This window comes from Pipistrellus hanaki (assembly GCF_964339955.1).
Source record: "Pipistrellus hanaki genome assembly, chromosome: 5".
NCBI lineage: Eukaryota > Metazoa > Chordata > Mammalia > Chiroptera > Vespertilionidae > Pipistrellus > Pipistrellus hanaki.
Window position 1 is genome coordinate 5,834,928 of NC_140507.1, and position 22,708 is coordinate 5,857,635.

General features: G+C 48.9%; 2 protein-coding genes across 3 annotated transcripts in view; one reads left to right on the top strand and one right to left on the bottom strand.

Annotated features, from left to right (window-relative positions):
• DOCK2 (dedicator of cytokinesis 2) overlaps positions 1–22,708 on the bottom strand; it is a 362,595-nt gene that overhangs the window by 73,082 nt on the left and 266,805 nt on the right. For both annotated transcript variants that reach the window (XM_084884009.1, XM_084884008.1), the window contains exons 28-29: positions 7,218–7,316; positions 4,649–4,743 (exon numbers count right to left, since the gene is read on the bottom strand). In XM_084884009.1, the coding sequence (XP_084740135.1) occupies positions 4,649–4,743; positions 7,218–7,316 (194 nt within the window). The remainder of the gene's footprint in view (positions 1–4,648; positions 4,744–7,217; positions 7,317–22,708) is intronic.
• INSYN2B (inhibitory synaptic factor family member 2B) overlaps positions 10,139–22,708 on the top strand; it is a 97,909-nt gene continuing 85,339 nt past the window's right edge. Inside the window, exon 1 of the mRNA XM_084884017.1 lies at positions 10,139–10,323. The gene's annotated coding sequence lies outside the window, so the exon portion shown is untranslated. The remainder of the gene's footprint in view (positions 10,324–22,708) is intronic.

The following is a 22,708-nucleotide window of genomic DNA, read 5'->3' on the forward strand; positions in this document are numbered from 1 at the left end:
CAGGCCTGGAGAGTAGTAAATCTGACCTCTTTAGACAGTCCAAAAGCAGGACAATTGGGGAGAATGCAGGGAACTTGGGTCTTGAATGGGAGCCAAAAGCAGATGGTTCCATGAGGAAGCGGAAGGCACGTGCAAGGGAAGTCAGCTGCTGGAACAGGAAGAACTGGCGGAAAGAGGGGCCAGCCCCAAGGTCGGCATCCTGGAAAGTGCTTGCCAGGAAGCTCACTGCAGCGCTGGTCCTCCACCTCCTCTTCTTCCTCCTCCTCCCCCTCCTCCTCCTCCCCTTCTTCCGCCTCCCCCTTTCCCCCCCCTCCTCTTCCTCCTCTGTGATGGGTACTGTTACCAGGCCCATATAAGAATAAGAAAAACTGAGTCACCGTGTCTAAGTGATTTTTCCTCAAGGTCACGTAACTAATGAAATGGTGGAGGCAGTCTAAAATCCTATCCTATCTTCTCTGGTCGCTCTCTGTGCTCTGAGAGCCTACAGTGACTGCAGCACTTGGTCACCATTCCCTGTGCATATCTCGGTTTCACCAACTAGAAAACAAGCCCCTCCCCCCTGGGACCAAAGCATAAATGGGCCCCTCCACTCCCTAGACCACTGGATGTCAGGACACTCGATGAAAATGTGTGGATGATTCCATTTAGAGCAACTCTAGGGATGGGTATAAATCCTCAAGCCTCTCAACATGCTGGATTTCCCAACTGAGGTGCCGACGGCAGAGGACAAAGGAGGTTCCCAGGCAGAATTTTGTTAATTGACAATATTATAAAGAACTCAGTCATTTAAAAATTAAACATGTCCCATAAATCAGATCTTTCTGAATGCTGCCTCTTACCACAATGAAAAATGCTCTAACAGGCGGCCGTTCTCGCAGTAGACATGTGACTATGTCTGCATACACAAACAGCGCACAGCCATGGGGACCTCAAATCTGCAAAGTGCCATTCCCGCCCCCAGCAAGCAGATGCATTTTGTATGACTGATGCATATATAGATCATAAAAACAGGTACCTTATAACAAATATACACTGAAGGAAGGAAGGGAGGGAGGGAGGGAGGACGGGAGGGAGGAAGGGAGGGAGGAAGGGAGGGAGGAAGGGAGGGAGGAAATTGCAATGTACAGACTGACCAACACATGAAGTTTGCCTCGGATGCATGAATGAATAGAGCTTTGGCTGCCATTATTTTTGAAAATGGTGCCCAGGGGAATACTGATCAGGTGCATGCTGTTCGTTTGTTTGTTTGTTTGTTCAGTTTACATTGAATTTTTTCACTAACTAGTTGCGTGACCTTGGGAAATCTACCTTTCCGGGCCTCTTTCAGCTATCTGGGCCAATAAATATACAGCTGGCATATGTGTGTGTGTGTGTGTGTGTGTGTGTGTGTGTGTGCAATGCACGTGATGATCCCAGCCTCACTGTTTTACAGGATAAAGCTGCTCTGAAGATTAAATAAGCTAATACATGTAATGCATTCATGGCAGTGGTGGATCTAATTGCTCAATACCTGTTAGCTACTATAACATTTTACACAAAAGGCAAAGCCAGTGATCATATGTCCAGTGTCCCATCACTGTAGGGGAATCACTGTGGCCTAGGATGCAGGAATGCTACTAACTAACCTATGATGACAGCTAGGGCAATAGGCGTCTTTTCTGGTTGACATTAGGCACATGCTTCTCTAGCCCACGGCTACATTTGCTTCTGCACCTGGAGATGCCAACGTTTCCCTTTAGCGAGTTCCTCTGAGGTTCCAGCAGGGTGCCAAGGAGATTCCAAGAGATTAAGTGACTTCCCAAGAAAGAGGAGGTGGCAGAGCTAAGATCTCTGAAACCCAGGCTGTGTTTCTGAGATATAAATACTTAGCTGATCCTTAAGAGACACACATATTTATATTTTGGAGACAATTCCACTTTCACAGATCCCTTAGATTATTTTATAAGTTTACAGGCATAAAGAAGCAAGGGCTACTATATCATCTCTGGAGGCCTGTCCCCACAAAAGACTAGCGTCCACAGCGAGCTGTGATTTCCAGATGGAACATTTATCCAAAGCTCTTCCCAGAGTTTCCTCCAGGATGAGAGAAGACAACTCAGAAATGGGGTGGTGGCCTGCTCAGGGCTCCCATCCCCTGACCTGTGTCAGCGGTGAATGTCTCTGCATTGCTTTGCCTGTCCATCATCCATTCCTCCTTCTCATAACAACTCCCAGATTTTCCCCGAGGACGATTTGTACATCCTCCGCCTTTGCTCTTGGACTTTGTGCTTTGGGTAGAACTAACCATAGCCTCCCCAGTTCCAAAGGTAGATCACATGAATAGCATTTTTCATATGCATGTGACAAGGGAGTTACAGTACAGTGGGAGTAAGGTCTATAATAGGGTTATATATGGGAACACATTCTCTTATCACAAGGGGATCCTAAAAGGATACACAAAGGAGCAGTGGCAGGGTCAAGAATTTGAAGGATGTGTTCATGCTGAATTTGGTGCAGAAGGGAGGAGAGTCATAGTTTATGCAAAGTCATAGATGGATGAAACCGTAGATAACGGTGGATAGTTGAAAGTATCTGAAGTGTAGGGTGAGTCATAGATGACTCACACAGGTGCTTCATGTAATTTGGCAAAACGCCAAGACATTACTGACCAGCCGGCAGACAGCTAAGGGATTCACAGGCCGTGTAGGAACTGGCTACCACCAAAACACGAGATGACTGAGCATTGGCATAAGGCAGGAGGGCTACACACTTTACTGAGCTCAGTTCACAATGAAAGCGAGTCTCCGTGTTAAAAAATTACTCAGAATTTCAGGGTGGTGACAGCAGGGCATGACACCAGGCCTGGGACCCTTTAGGGTTAGAGTCCTATGCAACTATATAGTCTTCATGCCCAGGAAGCTGGCCTTGATATAGGGCCAGCAAGGGACCCTATGATTCATGAGGTGGCCTGGACCTAACTTCCACCAACATTTTAGTCATTGCAAAGCCAGCCTCCCACCTACGCGATGCAAACAGGAGAATCAGGTCAAGGTTAGTCCAGACTGAGAATTCTGACATTTCGTGGCTGGGCTGATTTTTTCTCCTCCTACCATCAGCTGGGATACACCAACAGATACTTCCTTTGTCCTTGATTCACCTCTCTTCCCTTCCTCCAGTCCCCAAAGCTGGCCCCGGAAGCACTGTGGGCAGGTGTGCTTATCAAGTCACATGGCTAGGCACCTAGGCATCCAGGGAGAGGGAAGGCAGCTTTTCAGAGGACAGAAAAGGAAGGGAGAGAAGCCAGCTGGGACTGGAGTCAGCTTTTAGGCGCACATAAGATAGAAAGTCTCAGACTGTAGCCACCGACAAAACTATTCATACATAAAATGTTCAGAGTCTCCCCTCTTTGCCTCCCACTAAGGAGAGTTCTGCTTTTGCCTCGTCAGTTTTCCCTTCTTCCACCCTCTCCGGATATTTCTGGCCTTGCAGCCAATTCTTGGCTTCTGAGATACAGAACAAGCTTCTAGTGAGAGTAGAGAAAAGGGCTTTTCATCGGAAGGACCTAAAACAGATATAAGACAGCAAAGGCAAGTGAGAGAGAGTGGGACAGGGGGTTGGGGGGTGGCAGCCAAAGAAGACCCAGTTTTAAAGAAGTTTGTGAGAAGGAATTGAGAATAAGGCTCTAAGAGAGACTTGGGTAAATCATGAAATCTAAGAAATACCAGAAGACTGGAGAAAGGGAATATTATAAATTATTTCTGAGTGTTATGATTTGAATTTCATTTGATGAAAATAATATGACTTGAGAGAAAGCATTAAAGACTGAAATTGTGTGTAATTACTTTTATCTAATGTTGAGGTGGGCCATGTGGGATCTGAGTCACACTTGAGCTACATTGGTATTTTATAAGATGTTAATAGGTATTATATGTACACAGAGAGACATATATATACCAAATGGTTCCATGGGCAAAGAAAACTGTGAAATGCTATACCCTAAATCCTCAACTAGAGGATCATATTAGCATATTAAAGGCTCTGAGAAGTCCTGAAGCACAGAAATTCATTCAAAGCTGTTTAATCCAATACTTCCTAAACTTATTTCTACCACATGCCACCGAATGCATTTTATCATTTTGAAAAAAAAATTAAAGTAATTTAATTTACCTTAAGCTCTCCTGTCCCAATAATTTAGGGAAGGCTTCACATTCAAAATAGGATATTTTAACTGGTTTTTGAGCCCTGGCCAGGTAGCTCAGTTGGTTAGAGCATCGTCTCAATATGCCAAGGTTGCAGGCTCGAACTCCAGGCAGGGCACATACAAGAACCAACCACTGACTGCATAAATAAGTGGGACAGCACATCGATGTTTCTCTCTCAAATCAATAAGTAAAAAATTAGATTAAATCACTGATGTTTGAAAAATGGAGATGGTGGGGGAGTAGCCAGGTCAGCATATAAAAAGGCATGAGGAGTAAAAAAAAAAAAATTAAGAAACACACAAAGTTCAAGGTCGGTGAGGAGTTTCCCAGGGATTAAAAGTAGGACGAGAAGAGCTGGGACACTTGGATTTCTTTTCGCCAGGGAGACAGTATCCTGCCTTATCTCCACCAGCGTCCTTCCGCGTGACTGCGGGCGCTGGGGCCGCGAGGAGGCCGGGGCGGCTCACCTGTTCTGAACCATGCTCATGGCCATCCAGTCTGAGGGATACACGTTCTTCCCAATGAGGTCCTTGAACATGATGAATGTCTCCATCAAGAAGTCCTAAAATAGAAAAAAAAAATAATAATAAAAAAAACCACATCTGTCATCTTGTTTTCTAGGGACAGACTCAAAGTGCCCAGGTCTTTGTTGGCTGTTTATATATATTTTTAGAATTTTTGGTGGGGCAGAAAGAGAAGGGGCACAACCTTTTATTAGGTAAACCCAATGGAGCTCACAGCAGTGGGTTTTTAAATGGGAGTCCGAGTTGGTTACCGAGAGACTGTTTCACAAATGCAAGTGGAACAGGAACTCGAAAGGTGATAATGCTCTCAAAACAAAGCCCGATTAATTCTGTCTCTGGGAGTAAAGACATAAGTGCACTCACTGCTGTGGCAGTTTTATAATCATCTCCCCAAATATGTATCTGAGAAGGAAATGATTTGCACTCTATGAAAGCATCGCAGGCCATTGAGCAAACAAACTATTATTAAAATGAACGCCGAATTAGCAGTACTGTAAACACAGCTAATTCATGTGTCACGGACACCAGCTCAGGCCGATTAGGGGAAGTGGGGCAGCGACCTCTTCCTCTCCTTCGCAGAGGTTCCGAGTGGACTGCAGCACACCCCATTGGGTTATGCGGTCCATTGGTCTTGCTCTCCACCTGTGGGGATCACAAGTGCGAGGCAAATGCAAGGAACAGAGATCAGGACCACCACCAGGGTGGGAACCTCCTGACCACAGGGAGGAAGCCATGTAGCCTTCACCTGTGTGCTTCAGGTAAGGTCTAAGACCCTGGGTCTTTCCTTGCGCCAGCAGTTTTCATATGATTTTAACAGCAGAATTCTTTGTTCAGAGAAAATCTTACCTGGCACCTAATATATAAACCAGATAAAAGTAGGAGAGCTGTGGTTGCAGTGTGAGTGTGTGTGTGTGTGTGTGTGTGTGTGTGTGTGTATGGGAGAGGTAGTGAGGCTGGGAGGAATGTAATTTGAAAATCACTGCTTCATAGTAAATTGCAAAATTCTGGAAATAAGATTGGTTCCTTTCCAGCAATCTTTGCTTCTAGGGGAAATTACCACAGTGCATTAAGCCCCAGATTCGGCCTCAGCAGCATGGGGACAGCACACTCCCCCAGAGGGTCCCTGTGACAATGGCATGAGCACCAGAAGTTGCTTTGCACAGAGCCTGGCCCTTGGTAAGTGCTGTTTGCTAAGTGCCTGATGATGATGATGATGATGATGATGATGACGAGCATTGCTATTCATCCTGATGTCACCCGGTGAGGTGTGGATACCCTCACAGGCACACCCCCTCCCTGTGGGAATGGAGAAGGCCTCTGGCTCATTCATGGTCAACCTGGCTTCCGGGTGAGATGATGTAGCATGGAGTCAGGCTCCATGCCATATCATCTCACACTCTGCCTCTGTCCCAAACAAGCAACGTGGCCTTGAGCAAGCTGTCGACCTGGAAAAGTGAGCAGTGACACCTACGTCCTGCTGTCATGAGGGTTATATAAGAAAGTGTGTATGTTCAATAAATAACTCCCTCTCCCACCTTCCTTCCCATCCATTGGGGGGGGTCAAACATTGTGAATCTGGTCTTTTTATTTTCATGTCCCAAGACAGAGAACTTGAGGGAGGGGAAAACCTATGTTTTTAAGCTTTTCTTTTGTTTTATATCCAGAAAAAGTTCCATTCTTGCCCATCCTCTCCAATAAGGAGAGTCTTGCCTCCAAATGAATGAAAGTGTAGCAATTGGCTTTGACTGATCCCCGTTGTATGGGGCATTCTCTGAGGCAGTTCCAATGCTGGTGCCTTTGGTCTCTCCAAGGAGAGTGGAAAGTGAGCCCCCAGGGCTGAACCTCTGAATATGGCTGTAATGAGGCGATGACCAAGGTGACCACGCTGAGGGCACAGGGCCTGCTGTGCCCCAGGACAGCTGGGCTGGGCTCTGTGCTGATGAAGTCATCCTGGAGCCAGTGAGTGCAGAGAGGCCAGAAGAAGAGAGCGGTTCAGAGGCCACCTTCCTCCATGCGTTTATTACCATAATGTCATATTAGCTGTCTGTCGCTGAGCACTTAGGATCTCAGAGCTGCCGTGCTCTCATTTAACCCAATCCCAACCTTGTGACATCAACGATATTATCTCCACTTTCCAGAGCGGGAGAGTAAAGCTGAAGAGAGGTTAACCTGCCCATGGTCACACAGCTAACTGGGACAAAGCCTGGGTTCAGGCCCAGGACTGTGTGACTCAATCATTCATGCCCATAAGCCCCCAAATTCATTAACGAATGTTTGTTGATGAATCATGACTTGACCTTCAGGTCTCATCTCGGACCTAGGCATGTTCCAGAAATGTGTACAAGCCTGAAGGGGGGTGAGCATAGCAAACCACGCAGTCCTGTTTGTAAACATGGACACCCACACCCTCAAGGTCCACAGCAGAGCCCTTCTTGTCCCAAACTCCTGAGAACCGAATGTGACATGTCTCCCTCACACCGCCCACCCTGCCCCCAGCATCCTATGGACTCACCACGAGCTCGGAGCTAGACTGGAAGGTCTCGATGTAAAAGGAGTAGTGCTGGTCGCCCATCTGGTGTAAGATAGCTGTCATACACGCCACGAAGTGACTCTGCAAGAAACAAAGAAAAGTGTCATGAAATAATGGAGAGGAGATCGTGAGGTTCATCTTCATTCCTTTTACTTCAGACACCCCAACTATCCCAGGGCCCTAGCCAGTTTGGCTCAGTGGATTAAGAATCAGCCTGTGGACTGAAGGGTCCTGGGTTTGATTCTGGTCAAGTCCACATGCCCAGGTTGTGGGCTCAGTCCCCAGTGGGGAGTGTGCAGGAGACAGCCAATCAATGATTCTTTCTCATTGATGTTTTTATCTCTCCCTCTCCTTTCCTCTCTGAAATAAAAAAAACACAATAATTTTTAAAATGCCCCCCAGGGATGAAGAATATATCCTTACCAGATTGTTACAGAAGACCAGAAAACAAGCAAACAAACAAACAAACAAACAAACAAACTAAGCCACGCTTAGAGAAAGGGAGTTACATTTTATTAAGCGCAGGGCCAGAGAAAAATGTGCCTTTCAAATTCTGGGCCCCCCTACATGGAGAAAACCTTTTCTATTTATGCGTTTCCTAGCTCCTTTGTCTCCCAAATTTGGAATGAGACTTCTGGGCCTTCTGGGAAAGAAGGCCTGTGTGCTGGGAAGGGGCCATGAGACCGTATCTCAAGGCCTGGCCTGGTGTCAGCACTGACAACTCTGTCTGGGGCATAGTCCATGGCCTCGCTGGAATGGGAGTAGTCTTATTTTCCTTATTATTTAAGCAAGCAAGCATTATACAGAAGCCAAAAGAGCAGAGTTAAAATTTCAAACAGTTTTTATATAAGATGGATGCTTCAAGATCATCAAACTTCTCTGTGAGGAAATGTCCCTTTATGGCTGATTCATAATCTCATTCATCCAAAAAGCATTTCCTGAACACCTGTTATATTCCTGGGACTGGAATAGGAGCTCCACAGATAGAATACAAGGCCCAGTCTTTACCTCTCCAGCTGCTTGGACATTGGGGAAAGAGCACTGTATTGGTGTCAGGAGATCTAGCCCGTATCAAGATCCTAAGGACAGTTTGATTTTCTTGTAAATAATTCCATATGTCTAAGCCCCCCCCCCTTTATACCTATAAAGTGGGATAATAATCCACCTATGTCTACCCCATGAGGTGCACAGAAGAATCAAATGGTCCGATAGCACCTTGAATGCCCTGCAGTTCTCCATGGACCACCATGAATGAGCCTGTGGGAGGCCAGCAGCCATCAGGAACAGCACTTGTCAAGGGCCATGGAGGATGAAAGAAATGAGAAGACATGGCCCTTGCTCCCCAGGAGCTTGTGAACTAGTTGGGAAAGTAAGAGTAACATCCATGAGGGGACGAGTACAAGACCCTCGATCAGGAAGCAAACCCTGCCCCAGAGGGATTCAGACAAGAGGGGCACCCATGCAAGGACTGGAGACCAGCTGGGTCTGCAAGAACCTTTGGGCTCAGAGGAGCCAGAGACATATCCTTTCAGGCACCAGAGTCCATGTCTCACCCTATCCTGCATTTTTCCCTCCCGGATCCTACGAGTCTGTATGAATGTGTTTCCTGCTAGGTCTCGTGTCTGTAGGCAGGATTTAGGGGGATCTGCTCTGGAAGCCTGGGGAAGGAAGTACTGACCACAAACCCACTGTGGGGTGGGGTGGGCCACAGAGATTGCCTCTGGCAAGATGCTCTCTGAGCCAAAGAAGCCCCACGTGGTGCGGCAAGAACAAGGCTGTGGAGGATGGTGGGCCTGGGGCATAAGGATGTCTCCAGGAGCCCGCTGTGAAAGGGCATCAAACACCGGAGAGGTGGGCCTGGGGGTGCTATGCTTGAACCAGGAAAGCGGGATTGGTATCACAAATGCTGTCTTACTTAAAAACACAACTAATCACACACAAACACCCCCCAAAACAAAGAGACCCCCACCCTTTCCCTTTCTTAAAAATATATAACAAATATGAAATAAAAGTGTTCTCCCAGATGACCGATTTGCAGTTTAGCTGGAAGAATAGCCCTGATGTCTGTGCCCAGGAAGTGCCTCCGTATCCCTCCACAGGAAGTCTTTCGGGAATCAAATGTCCCTCAAGCTCACATTCCCTAAAGTGGCTCCCAAAGACCAGGATTCTCATTGGCTCCTGGTTCTTTCTAACTAGGATGTTGGTGGGGGGATGCTTCCCCATCAGCAAGGCCAGCGATGCAATTAGTGGGGCTCAGATGATATGTAAATGCAGAGTCCTTGTTAAAAATTATTCAGAATTTCAAGACAGCCACAGGGCCCTCTGAGCACCAGACCAGATCTGCTAGTGACCACACACACACACACACACACACACACACACGGATGCTTAGAGAGCATGCCGGCTGCAGACAGGGCAAGGCTGGAGTCTCCGGGGCAGCAATGTGGACGCTGTGTCTGGTGACGGGGACCCCAGCCTCTTCACTGGGTGAGCCTCTCTCCAGCTCAGGCCCCCAAGGATGGGGGTGAGTTTGTGCCATTGCCAGTCCCTTCCAAACCAGACAGAGCACCATCACTGCTAACTTCACCTGGTCACACTTATGCCAGGACATGGGTTTTATTACTGTGCACCGCTCTGGACAGGCTGCATGCAGGAAAGGAGGAATCTTAGAGTTTGGGAGGTGGAGTGTGTGTGTGTGTGTGTGTGTGTGTGTGAGTGAGTGAGAGAGAGAGAGAGAGAGAGAGAGAGAGAGAGAGAGGGGGAGGGAGAAATGGAGGCAGGCAGTGGGAGGGAGAGAGCACGCACACTACTTCCTACTCCCTCCAATCTCCTGTCTCCCTTCCTCAAAGAATTCAGCCTGTGGCCACTAGAGGTCTTTTCTCTCACATGGTAGCAGCCCGGCAGTTTGTTCGGCTTTTTATTTATTCCTACGTGAGCAGACCCACTACACTTCTTGCATCTAAACAGTGAGAATTACAACATGAAGGACTTACTATTCCTTCTCGTGGAGTAACTCTGCTGCTGGCCAGAGCCCGGTTCGCTTTGCAAGGAACAGAGGACCTCCCCTGCAGGTAGCCGCTGCTTCAAGGTAAGAGGCTGAGCAGCTTTCCGTTCTGTGATGCATGATCCCGGGAGAGAAAACGCGATCGTCTCTCGGACAATAGTTTACTTTTAAAGCTTTGGCCAGAAGGAGCCCTGGGGTTGGGCGCTGTGTGTGTGTGTGTGTGTGTGTGTGTGTGTGTGTTGGGAAATCCACCATTGTGAGAACCGCAGGCTGCCCCAAATGTACTGGCAGGGAACGCTTGTCATTCCCAAAGGCTTGATTTGCATGTGAACGGGCAAAAAGGGCAGAAAACAAACCTCTGTGCTCAAGTTCACTGGCATTACCTTGAAAGGGCTGCATTGTCTTAAGCCTTGTTGAGAGAAACTTCCATGCTTCCTTTTAGAAAAACATCAGGAGGGGGAGGGGGACTGGTCCCCACCGAGAGAGAGTGGTCGGTTCATGAAAGAAACCATCCTCTTTGTATAAGGACCGGCTCGGGCACCGGTTACAGCTCACCCACCATCAGCATTACTTTCCCAGCGTGTCCCCTCCTCTGTTGTCACGGCCACGGAGAAACGCCCGCCAGGCTGGGTGCCTCTCAGTAGTGCTTGCGGGGAGACTGAAGTTTGGACAAGTTACCTGCCTTTGGCTGTGAGTGAGAAATGACAGCGTCTCGCTTCCGACTGGGAGCGCCCCTGTTTCTACTCCGGCGTCTAGCCCCCCTGAGAACCACACCTGTCACACATCCCACCAGGGTGACTGACGTCTGTGACATGTTTGAGACACCAGCTGCAGGGGCAGGTTCGTATTTAGAAAGGGCTCCTCCAGACATTTAAATTAATACAAACAAACAAAACAGGAAAAACCTCTGTCACGCAGATAGCATGATGGTTTAGCACTAGGCGCCTCTGCCATGTCCTCAGCATGGAAACCCACCTTCCCGCGTCCTGTGTCCCCCCACTCCTTACAAGTTTGAGATCTTCTCCAGCCACCATGTTTTAAATGTTTAGGAAGAAAGAGAGGAATTGGGGGTGGGGGTGATGGTCAGACTGTATCTGCCTTAGCAACTCAGACACTCCTGACATGGGCACAGCTCAAACTTTATAGTGTAGTAGCCCGCACCCCCAGCCCCGTCAGCAGCCTTTGAGTGCTGCCTGGGGAACAGTGGGGTGGAGGGGTCCCTTGCAGTCCAGGCTGGTGAGGACCGCCTCTTCCCAGCCCTGGCTGAGATGCTGTAGTGGACGTAGATTTACTACCAAGGCATGAGGCAGCCACTCATCCATACCCAAGCAGCATGCCAGGCGCCCGGATGGGAAATTGCTTCCTAAAACAGAATACCAGGGGGACCTGCATATCAAATTCCGGAGAGAAATTGTATCCGAGACGCTGGCACCAGCAGGGCACAGTCACCTCGGCTCCTCTCAGGGCGGTTGAAAACGTAGCTAATGAATCACAGCAGGAGGAGATACGGTGTGAAACTAGGTCAAACGTGTAAAAATAAGTGCAATCATCCAGGCACTCGGCTGATGAGGGGCTGCTAAGCCTCTTCAGCCACCCAGACAATCAGGCCTCCTCATTAATTCAGCTGGCAGCGTGTGTGGGAGATCTCGCACACCTGGGAGAGGGCCCGTGCTCCAAAGGCAAACAGTCGGGGTCCCTTCACTGTGCCATGGCGAGAGGGCAAAAGAAACACCCAGGATCCTGTGATTAATATTCATTAGCTGGGCTACTAGGTGATTGCGATCAGGAGAGTAGCCCTCCCCCAATCATTCTACTCCTTTGCATAAAAAAAATCGCCATCATCACCATCCCCGTCACCACCACATTGATAGCTTCGGTGCACAACACTCAACCAAACATACCTATCTAGCCAGCTCTGATGCTAACACACCTACACACCAGCCAGGACCCCTGCAGTGCCAGGGGAACCAGGAAGAGGAGAAAGGTTTGCCCAGCCTTGACACACAAACACAACAGGGGGAGGGGCACGGCTGCTGCCAGTGTGCCCCCCACTCACCTGAGAGCAGTGGGAGTGATGAGATCGCAGAGGGGGGAAACACAGCCAACTTCGGGAGCTTGTACCTAAAATGCCAACATTACTATGCGATGCCAGCTGGTGACACGTTGCTATAGTAACTTCAAATAATGTGCACGACCAAAATAAAATAATAAAATAAAATAGAGAGAGCACCTAGGAAAGGAGAAGAAGGAAAGTTTGCATGCCCGGGGAGGCTCATGGGGAGAGGAGACCTTCTATCTCCTGGACCATCGATTTCCTTTCGAGACTGAAAGTGGCCGAGTGACACTTTTAGGTTGCTTCTCCATTTACCCCTACGTCTGCTGGGTGGTTATATAAGGGGTTTTATTCTTGGATGGAATAGGTGCTGGCTGTGTGGCGGATCCAGGACCGGAGGTGGGAGGCTGTGGTGTCAGGGAAAACAGGGCGTCTATCACCCCTTCCTCCATCGGGCAGCTCAGAGTGGGAGCTTGTGGCAGTATTTGCAGAGACTAGCGTGTGCGTTCTGTCTGAGCGACCATCAAGTTCTGGGCACTGCACTGGGTGCGGGGGTGCAGCCATGGGCAGGACAGATAAGGCTGTGTTTTCAAGAGCTCCGAGGAGCTTACATCCGGTTCTGCCGGGACGTAGAGCTTCAGAGTAGGGGGTCTAGGAGCTGGGTGGCCTGAGTTCAAATCTCAGCTGTACCCCTTACTACAATAGTTGTGTGACCTTGGGCAGGGTCCCGTGCCTCAGTGTCATCACCTGTGAAAGGGGTAGAAATAGTCCCTATGTCATACAGCTCTGATGAGAATTAAGTCAAATCAATTGTGTAAAGCACTTGGAACACAGAAAGCCCTCAGTCATTACCAACGATTACTACCATTGTCATTGCCGATGGCTCTGGTCCAGAGAAACTATGCAGATCAGCTAACTGCAATCCCGACCTGGACAGAGGAGGGGATGCCTCTACCTATCGGTGACCCTCTGTGGGCACACCCGGCGCCCCCCATCACAGCTCGGGACAAACAGCTAAACGCCCTTGGACTCTGATGGTGGTTAACATGCCCAACGTCCAGCTGTTTAGTAAATTGAGTGTGTGCCTCTTGGAACAGAGCATGCTGGGAGGTTTCCTTTATTTGGGGATAACTGCTGGCAGGTAGGAAGAGGGACAACAGTGTCCAAAAGCATGAGATATCGAAAACATAGTCCCCCAGATGTTAGCTTTAGGGGTGCCTGTCTCTGTGTGGGCGCAGTGCCATTCTTTGGTGACCAGGGGCCTTGCTCTGTGACAGCGTTAACCAAGTCACCTTCCTTCAGGGGAAGCTTCTGATGGGCAGAGATCCAGAGCTTTCGGAGACATGCTCCATATCAAAGGCCCAACATCTCAGGAAAACTAAGGTGCCACATGGTTGCCTTGAACTCTGGATGTGCCCTGACACACTCCTGTGCACAACATGGCAGCTCAGAGAGTTAGCTGTGTGCAAACCCGCCCAGCCCTGTGGGCATTGGTGATGGGCCAGCTTAGTGTCTCCTCAGAGAACTGTCCTCACTGACGAGGAACAGGAGGGGCAGGGTCCCAGGCTGCTCTGAATCAAGGCTGGAAGAGGAGCCTGAATTAATCATACATTCGTCCTTTGAAACTAACCCCTTTGGATGCTGGCTGAAGCCCATGCACATGGCTTTGTGTGGGGTGACTTAAAATCTTCCAAGGAATACAGTGAGATCCTTAATCCCAAGGAGAAATAGAAGGCGGGCAAATTCCTTTCATTCATTGCCTTACTGAATTATCTTACAACCTCAGGACGTCAGCTCTGTGCCCATTTCACAGATGAGGAAAGTGAGATACATAGAAGTCAAGCAGCTGGCCTAGACAGACATTGAATATACAATGGGGCAAGAATTAAAATCGGGGTCTTTCTGACTCCAACCCCTGTGTTCTTTTCAAAAACCCAACATATTGCCCCTGTTAGCACTGGCAGCTCCACCAGGGAGACATTTCTGTCCACTTATTCATTGCTATATTGGCAGAATCTAGACTTGAATTTGCACGTAGTATGGGATCAGTAGATACTGGCTAGATGAGAAACTGAGTTTATTATAATATTCCCCATCTCTGAACAAATGTTACTGGGACCCACCGCCCCCACAAACTATGGAATGTTAGGGTCACGTGTTGCCTTAGGAGAGGCTGGGAATGAAATAATTTTGTTCTACTCTGAGTGCAGTGCACCCCATCTAAAATTATACTTGATAAACCAGAGTGAGATCATTCTTTCACACATTCCTTAATTTAACAAGTATTTCTTAAGCCTCTACTATGTTCTAGCACATTTCCAAGTGCTGGGGATACATCCGTGAATGAGATTAACAAGGGATTTCTGCTTAAGGAGCTCATATTCCTATTGGTCAGAGGGTCAGTTATGGGGAAACATATTAAGCAAGTAAATACATGTATAAGATCATTTTAGACAGTGATATCTACTACTAATAAAACATTACTAAGAGTCCAGTGGGTATGGCAAGGTGGTTGATTTTCGATCTATGAACCAGGAGGTCATGGCTTGATTCTGGGTCAGAGACTGTGCAGGAGGCAGCTGATCAATGGTTCTCTCTCATTATTGATGTTTCTACCTCTTTCTCTCCTTCTCCCTTCCTCTCTGAAATCAATACAAATGTATGTTAAAAATATTACAAAGTAATGAAGTAGAATGGAATGAGGAGGGACCTATTTTCAGGACGTGGCCTCTTAGAGAGCTGATGTTTTAATGTAGATCTGAATAATGATAGTCAGGCAAAAATCTGGCAGAACAGCATTCTGGGGCAACTAAACAGCAGGTACAAAGGCCCTGAGGTGGGATGTATGAAATGAGGGCAGGTGAGGTGTAAGATGAGGTCAGAGAGACAGGCGGTGGCCAGTTCCTGTGGACACCTATGGCTCAGAGGCAAAAGTTTGGATTTTCTTACAAGTGCGATGGGAGGCCACTGATTTGGGTTTTAAGAAGCTCGCTCTGTCTGCTGTGTGTTTCAGGAATCCCTCTTTAAAGAGGCATTTTTCATGTCTTACGACACAAGCCCATTTCCAAGACATACTGGAGTTTTTCCTGGGGTCATGGTCCATGAACAACACAAGTTGTGTTTTCATGTTGCCTCTTCCTCATTCGTGGTAGTGTCCCGGCTCCTCGGCGAAGAGTTTCTCACTAACTGATTGCTTGTAGCACTCAGGCCTCCTCCTTCGGCAGGCATGGATGTGGACTCTAATTTTACATGAGTCCTCTGCCTGCTGTTCAGTGCTGAATGAGGGGGGCCTTCTCTGGCTCCTCCCAGTGTCTGCGTTAAGTCATACAAGCCTGTGGGCCTGCGAGGCCTGCTGGCCAGGAGAGGGGCTAGGGTTCGGCACCCCCCCCCCCCCCGCCGCCCCCCTGTTTCCAACTGAACAGCAGGCACTTTTCTAAATGTTTCTAATTGCATCGTTGGAGGTGTGGGTGGGGAAGTTCACAAATGTGATTGCAAAAGGAGTAGTTTCAGAAACAAGGATTTATTCTTGGTGCTTATGCCAGTGACAGTCTTCCCTGCTTCTCACCGAATGCCTGGGCAAGGGCTGGGCAGAGAAGCCTGCTTTCAGCCCCGGGCAGTGTGGTGTCCTCACGTCTCCCCAAGAAAAGTCAGAGTCAGGGCACTGAGGGGATGTGGGCTCTGGAGAGGACTCCCAAGTAGCCCCTCACCTTCTCCTGCAACATTGCATCCAGGTTATAGATGACACAGGGTCAGCGTTCAACAGGAAAAGGCGTCACAAAGGAATAGTACGTCTCAGACAGGAGGCACTGTGGGCTGAAGGATAACAACCACCATTTAAAGGGCTAAGTGTGTGTTGGACAGCATACTAAGCCCTCTACTTATCAGTAAGGACGTTGTACAGGGTTGTGGCGAGGGAAGGAAAGATCTGGAAAAAGGAGAGCTAATATTAGTTGGACATTTAAATGTCAGACACTGGGCTAAAAGAGCATGCTCATGGTAACAACAGCCACCAGGTATGGAGCACTTGTGATGGGCCAAGCACTGTCGATGCTGCATCTCATTTGATCCTCGCAACATCCAGTCAATGTTGGCAAAGTCACATGCACTTTATAGACGAGGGAAACAAGGGGCAGAATGGTGAGTCCAGAATGTTGTTGTTTCTTTAGAAAAAAACAAAAAGACTATTGTTTTGTAAACATGATATAATCTTAATAAGAAAAGCAATCACATGAAGAAAAATGCATAATAGTTCACCTTACCATGCCCTCTGTCCCCCCTGAATACTAAGAATATTCAATGCAAGTAATAAACCTCTAAAATGTTAAGAAACATTCTAAGCATTTCTTGTGCCTCTATAGAGATAAAAGGATGGATGGAGAAATGGATGGACACATGGATGGATGGATGATGGATGGGTGGATGAAAGGATGGTGCTAGATTGGCAGATGATATGGGCAGAGAGGCCACCTGATAAGGCTAGACGTACAGCTACTTAGATAAGACCAGCCCTCTTAATAACTATGCTCTATGGCAGCGGTTCTCAACCTGTGGGTCTCCACCCCTTTGGGGGTCGAATGACCCTTTCACAGGGGTCGCCTAAGACCATTGGAAAACACAGATATTTACATTATAATTCATTAACAGTAGCAAAATTACAGTTATGAAGTAGCAACGAGAATAATTTTATGGTTCGGGGTCACCACAACATGAGGAGCTGTATTAAAGGGTCGCGGCATTAGGAAGGTTGAGAACCACTGCTCTATGGTGTATCAGTCTCCCATGACTTTAGGCTCAGCTGAGGATCACCCCTTCATTTGCGGCTTTGCTTGGGGCTTTGCAGGCCAAGAAGGGTTCAGTGTGAGACACCAAGACCACATACTAGGAAGGATGTCTGGTTTCCCATAGACGCAGCTTTCCTAAAGCCCTGGACTCGGCCTCCCACACCCTGGGATCAAATCCCAGCCCTCTTCAGATGCTCTGGAACTCTGGGCACGCTGCTTTCACTCTCTGAGTTCTCTCATCTCTGAAGTGGGGATAACAGTGCCTGCTGCCGATAGGGCTGCTGTGAGGATGGGGCGGAAAGGGGTTCTGTGGGGAGCCTGGCACACCAGAGGCTCTCACACAGCCTCCTTGCCACCCCAGCCTCAGCCCCCTTTCCAGTTCGCCAGGAGATCTGTTGATTAGCTGAGGAAGCTGTAGAGCTGGCTTTTGGTTGACTCATGGGGGATGGTTTAAACCTTCCTGTGGGCCTGGGGAACATGGCGGGTGGTGGTTAATACAAGCTCTGCCTGCCCTTCATCCTTCTCCCTCTGCGGGGCCTCCACGCGGAGAGCAGTGGAGGGGCAGACAGACACAGGTTCATGGCCAACCAGGCAGCCAGGCGAGAGTTTTCAGGAGGGATGATTACTTTGTGGATAAAAGTTCACCTCGTGTTTCCTCCATGAAGAACAGAGGAGTATGGAGAAGGTCTCTCCCATCACGTTCTCAGCTTTTCACCGAGGCCTCTCTCAACACCTCCCCTCGTCCCCACATCGGTCTAGCTATTCCTGCTGCGAGAGGCAGGCCTGCCCAGCACACCAGGTGGCAGGGTCTGATCGCGGCTCACTGCGGGCACAGCGGATGGAGGTCACGAGCGATGTTTTGGGGGGGCAGACTGGAAAGGTCTTAAACCTCCACCTGTAGCTAACAGGATGCCATGCAGACCCCTGCCTACCGGGCTGCCTCCGGGCCAGCTCTGCTGACAAGGCCTTGAGAACTAAAGGGAGCCACCGCAGCCCTTGCTCATCATTCCTATGACGGGAGAGCTATTTCATCTGTGAACAGTGAGAACTGGCAGGATCGTCATGCTCCGGCTTTTATGAAGCTGATCCAGGTGATAAAACATCCCAGAAACTGAGCTCAGAGATCACTGGCTGAGTGGCTGACTCCGCTGCACATTAACGAGCCAGTCAAGCCCTTCTGCATAGAGCACTGCTTCTGATGTCGTTCATGGGGGGAAAAATGCCCCCCCCCAACCCTCCCCTTCCCCGCCACACACAGAAGGCCCACGGAGGATGGAGCAGAGGGAAATGGAAGTCCATTCATTCCTGCTCAGTTGACCCCTGGCGAGAACCCCGATCTCCTGCTTCCTGCCAGCCCCGGCTCCCCGGCTCCCCGGCTCCCCGACAGGCTGGCTCCTCTTAGGCAGTTTCCTCTCTGACCCGGAAACGACACCTCATTGACTTACTGGTTTGCAGTTTTCCCAATGACATCATACTCCTTTCCCACCCACCCTGCCTCATTCTTTCCCTCTGCTCCCCTCCCTCCTCTTAAATTCCCATTTGTCCCACTTTTGCTTCCCTGTCCTTTGGAATGGTCACAACACCTTCCAATTACCATCCGCTGCAGTCCGCACTAGCTGCCTGCTGACTCCCTCGCCCGTCATCATTAATAAAGGTGACACTGCAGCTTGGCATGCATGCAGATGCTCTCCCACCTGCCCCCTCCCCCCCTCCCGGAGCAGAAGGCTGCCTGGTCAGAGGGCCCCTGCCTCTGAGGCTTTCTCCCTGCACCCAGCTCCCATCACTATGTTCTGATCTGCACTCAATTAAAGGAAAATCAGGCGACACAATGAAAAGTGCCAGCCAGAGAGCTGGCCTGGTGGCATCCAGATAGATCAACTTACTACAGGCCATATCTACTAATTCCATCTAGAAAAGGAAAAAGATGTTACTATTGTCTGAGCTGATTTGTTCTTTAAAACCCCTGCTGGCTCTTTCACCCCGGCAGGCCAGAAGAAATCCTGACAAAAGTCTAATCAAAGTTAAAGCTTAGAATCAGAGAGCGGATGGAAAGAGTGATTGCTGGGAGTCCTTGCAAGCCAGACTCTTTGCAGCACAAATGGGGGAGCATGGACCAGAGAGGTTAGGTGGTTTCTCCATGGTCACACAGCCCCTGAAAGGGGCAGACCTGGTCCTAGAACCCAACCATTCTGACCACCGTGTTAAGAGTATACAACTCTACTGCCTCCCAGCTTTCCCCCTGAGTCTCCGAGTTCCCCGCAAACAAAGTGACCATTCTCTCCCAATCCTATCTCAGCCTGGTGGTTGTCCTGATACCCAGGATAAATGGACCTCAGCTAACCACTAAGGCTGGTGTTTGTGGTGCACAGTCCTTTTTATCTTCCTCATCACATATGTCTCCAGATCTGGGGGAGAGCAAGCCATTGGGCACTAATTTCATCTTCTAAAAAAATTAAGTGGGTGAATCTATTACCACTATTTATCCCTGCTTTGATCTATTACACTCTGTGCCCAGCATCCAAATCTGGTTAACAGCATCGAATTAAGGACCAAACGATTGATCATTGAAGTCACTCTGCATAATGAAAATCATATGCCTGTGTGTTTAAGGGGCCTCCGGGCAGGAACAGGGGGGCTCTGCTTGCGTCACTTTGCCCAGAGAGCCTCACACTGGCAGCCCGCCGGCCTTGCAAAACTCACAGAAATGCTTTGTTTGGCCAGCACGGTGTTTTTTAAATGTATGACTTTTTTTGTCAACATTTAAACACCAGAAGCTATGGCATAACATTGTAGATTTCTAGATTGTCAGTGTCTCTAGGTTATTGGGAGGATTCTGCATTCCCATAGAGCAGTACTGGGAGCTAGCTGCCCCCTGAGAGGGGGTGCTGAGGGCGTGGGCATCACTTTCCAGGTAACCAAGGCCTGGCCCCCGTTCTTGAGAGACCAACTTGTCCTGGTCAGCCCAAGACTTTCTTGCTTTTAAGCACTGAGAGCCCCGTGCCCCAGGAAACCCTTGGCAAACTGAGACGGTTGGTCACCTTCCTAGCTCTTCCTTTATGTCCCTGCCTGGTCCCTATGGGCATTTGCGCATATGGGCTTTCCCCCATTGTTTCTTCTCCCCACCTGTCTCCACGGAATGACATTCAAGGCTGCCCACCCCTGAGTCCTGCTTCTCCCCAGCCTCTTCACTCCATTGGCATTGGCGTAATCCAAAGGAGCCTTCTTTTATATGTCATGATGTCTGGTTCATTTTAAAGACCCACGCACATGCCTTTCCCTCCTCCAGGCAGCCTTCTCTGATTCTACCTGATGCTTTTCTGCCCCCCTTAACACTCAATTATTTCTCCTTTCAAGGCCTTCGTCACCATTAACACAGCATCAAGTGAGTAGCCTTTGGGCGTGGCTTTCCTAAGGACTTGGAGGGAGTCAGAATTGTGATAATATTGAAAAATGTAAAAGTAACAAACTTAATTTGAAGGCCCTATCACTTCAGCTGTGAATTTTGAACAATGGACCAAAATGAAAATGGAAAACCATCCTACACATACCCACGCCTACTCCAGGGCAATGTTTACCATGCCAGAGTCCAAGAACCTCTGGGTCTCCTGAGCATTGACATCCAGTTCTCTTCTGCTCATGACATGGAACCTTAATCATATGTCCATGTGTCTGTGTCCTCCACCTGCCCTGGGGACACTCAAGGGCAGGGGCCTTCTTCCACATCCTGTAGCCTCAGTGTCCGGCACATGGAAAGTGCTCAGTAAAAGATTACCCGAGTGAGTGAGTGAGTGAGTGAGTGAGTGAGTGAACTCCCATTAAAGAGACTGGGAGGGCTGTCTCATTTTCTGTGATTTTAAAGAAAAGAGGGCTTCTTAGCTGTCCCAGGGCCCCCAGGGCCTCTGTTGCTTAGTGATCTCCCTGAGCCACGTCATAAGCTACAGCAGTCAATGACTGGGCTCAAGCTGTCATTCTTTCCAACCTTACTCCTAGGATGATAAGATTACAAAGTGTTGACAGCTTCAAGGTCTCTTCAGATAAATAAAGAACATTCCAGGAGTCCAGCTTCCTACTGTACATTTCCCCAAGGACACCCCATCGGCAGTTCATAATAAACATGTCAACATCCTCCTTCCCCTCTCAGAACCCTCTTCCTCCCTACGCCCCCATTCCTCCTTAAAACCACCCACTAGCTCAAGACAATAGTCTAGCCACAGTCCTTGTTTCTGTTTTCTCTCTCTCTCTTCCTCCCTCTTTACCTTTCTTTTTAAAAAAATATTTTTATTGATTTCAGAGAGGAAGGCAGAGGGAGAAAAAGATATAGAATCACTGACGAGAGAGAATCAGTGGTCTGCTGCCTCCTGCATGTCCCCTACTGTATGTCAAGCCCACAACCTGGGCATGTGCCTGGGATCCAACAGTCACCTCCTGGTTCATAGGTTGATGCTCAACTACTAAGCCATACCGACTGGGCCCTTCCTCCCTCTTTCTCTCTCCCCTCTCACATTTCATAAGTCACCAGGCCTGGAGAGTCAGAAATCTGTCTCAACTGTGTTCATTCCTCTGTCCCCACTCTCACTGCCCTAATTGAAGCCACCGCCATGGTGACCTGGATTATGGCAATAGTCTCCTAACAGGTCCCCTGCCTCCACCTCTGCCCCCCTCATCTCCATATTGCAGTCAGAGTGTAATCTTACTGAGTTGGAATGAGACTAATTCTCATTCCTGCTTAAGATCTTTAATGCATCCACTGACTCTTAGAGAAAAGTACAAACCTCTTAGCAGTGGTGCGAGTCCCTGAGTGATCTGGCCCCTTTTCTACTGCAGTCCTTCCTTCTTACTCCTTCAGACTCTACCACCAGGCCACACAGAATCTGCCCTAATTCCCTCCAACTCACTTACCCAGATCATATGCAGATCACCTCTGACAGCTGTCTATATAGTGTTCCCAGCCTCAGCACGTGCATACACACACACACACACACCACCTCTACTGAATTTCAGGTCTCAAATTTGAAATCCCTTCCTCCGATAAGGCCTCTGGGAGTCTCCCCACCCCCAGCTGCATAGGGATCCTTCTCTGAGCTCTCATTTCCCGGATCATCACTGATGGCACTAGTCGGTTCTCAGGAGCTCCCTCCATACCCATCTATCTCTGCCTTAGGGCTGTGAGTAGGGTCCCATTTTCTCCTTTTCTCTTCATCTGCAATAGAGTGCCTGGCTCACAGTAGGTACTCACTCAACAAATACTTGCTCAGTGAGTAGCTGTATGGTCCCAGAGAGCAGAGGAAATGGGGCACAGATTGGAAAGGGACCGAAAGGACATGCACTGATGTGGGTCTGCTTGGTGGGGATGCACCGATTGGCAAAGGGCTCTCTTGTAATTAGTCTCCTTGAGGAACTGGACTGAAGTCTGATCTGTTATGGAAAGTAAAGTGCTCACGGTGTAGTGGCTGGAGCCTGAGTGGGAGGGGGAACGGCTTTGGAGTCCTGGCCCTTCTTCCTGGCCTCCTGTCCCCGGGTCATAGTAGGAAGCAGCACTGGGCCCAGAGGTAGAAGACCCTGGTCTCAGTTGCAGGCCTGCCACTTGCTTCCTGTGTGTCCTTGGGCAGGCTGCTTTCCCTTTTTGGTCTTCACC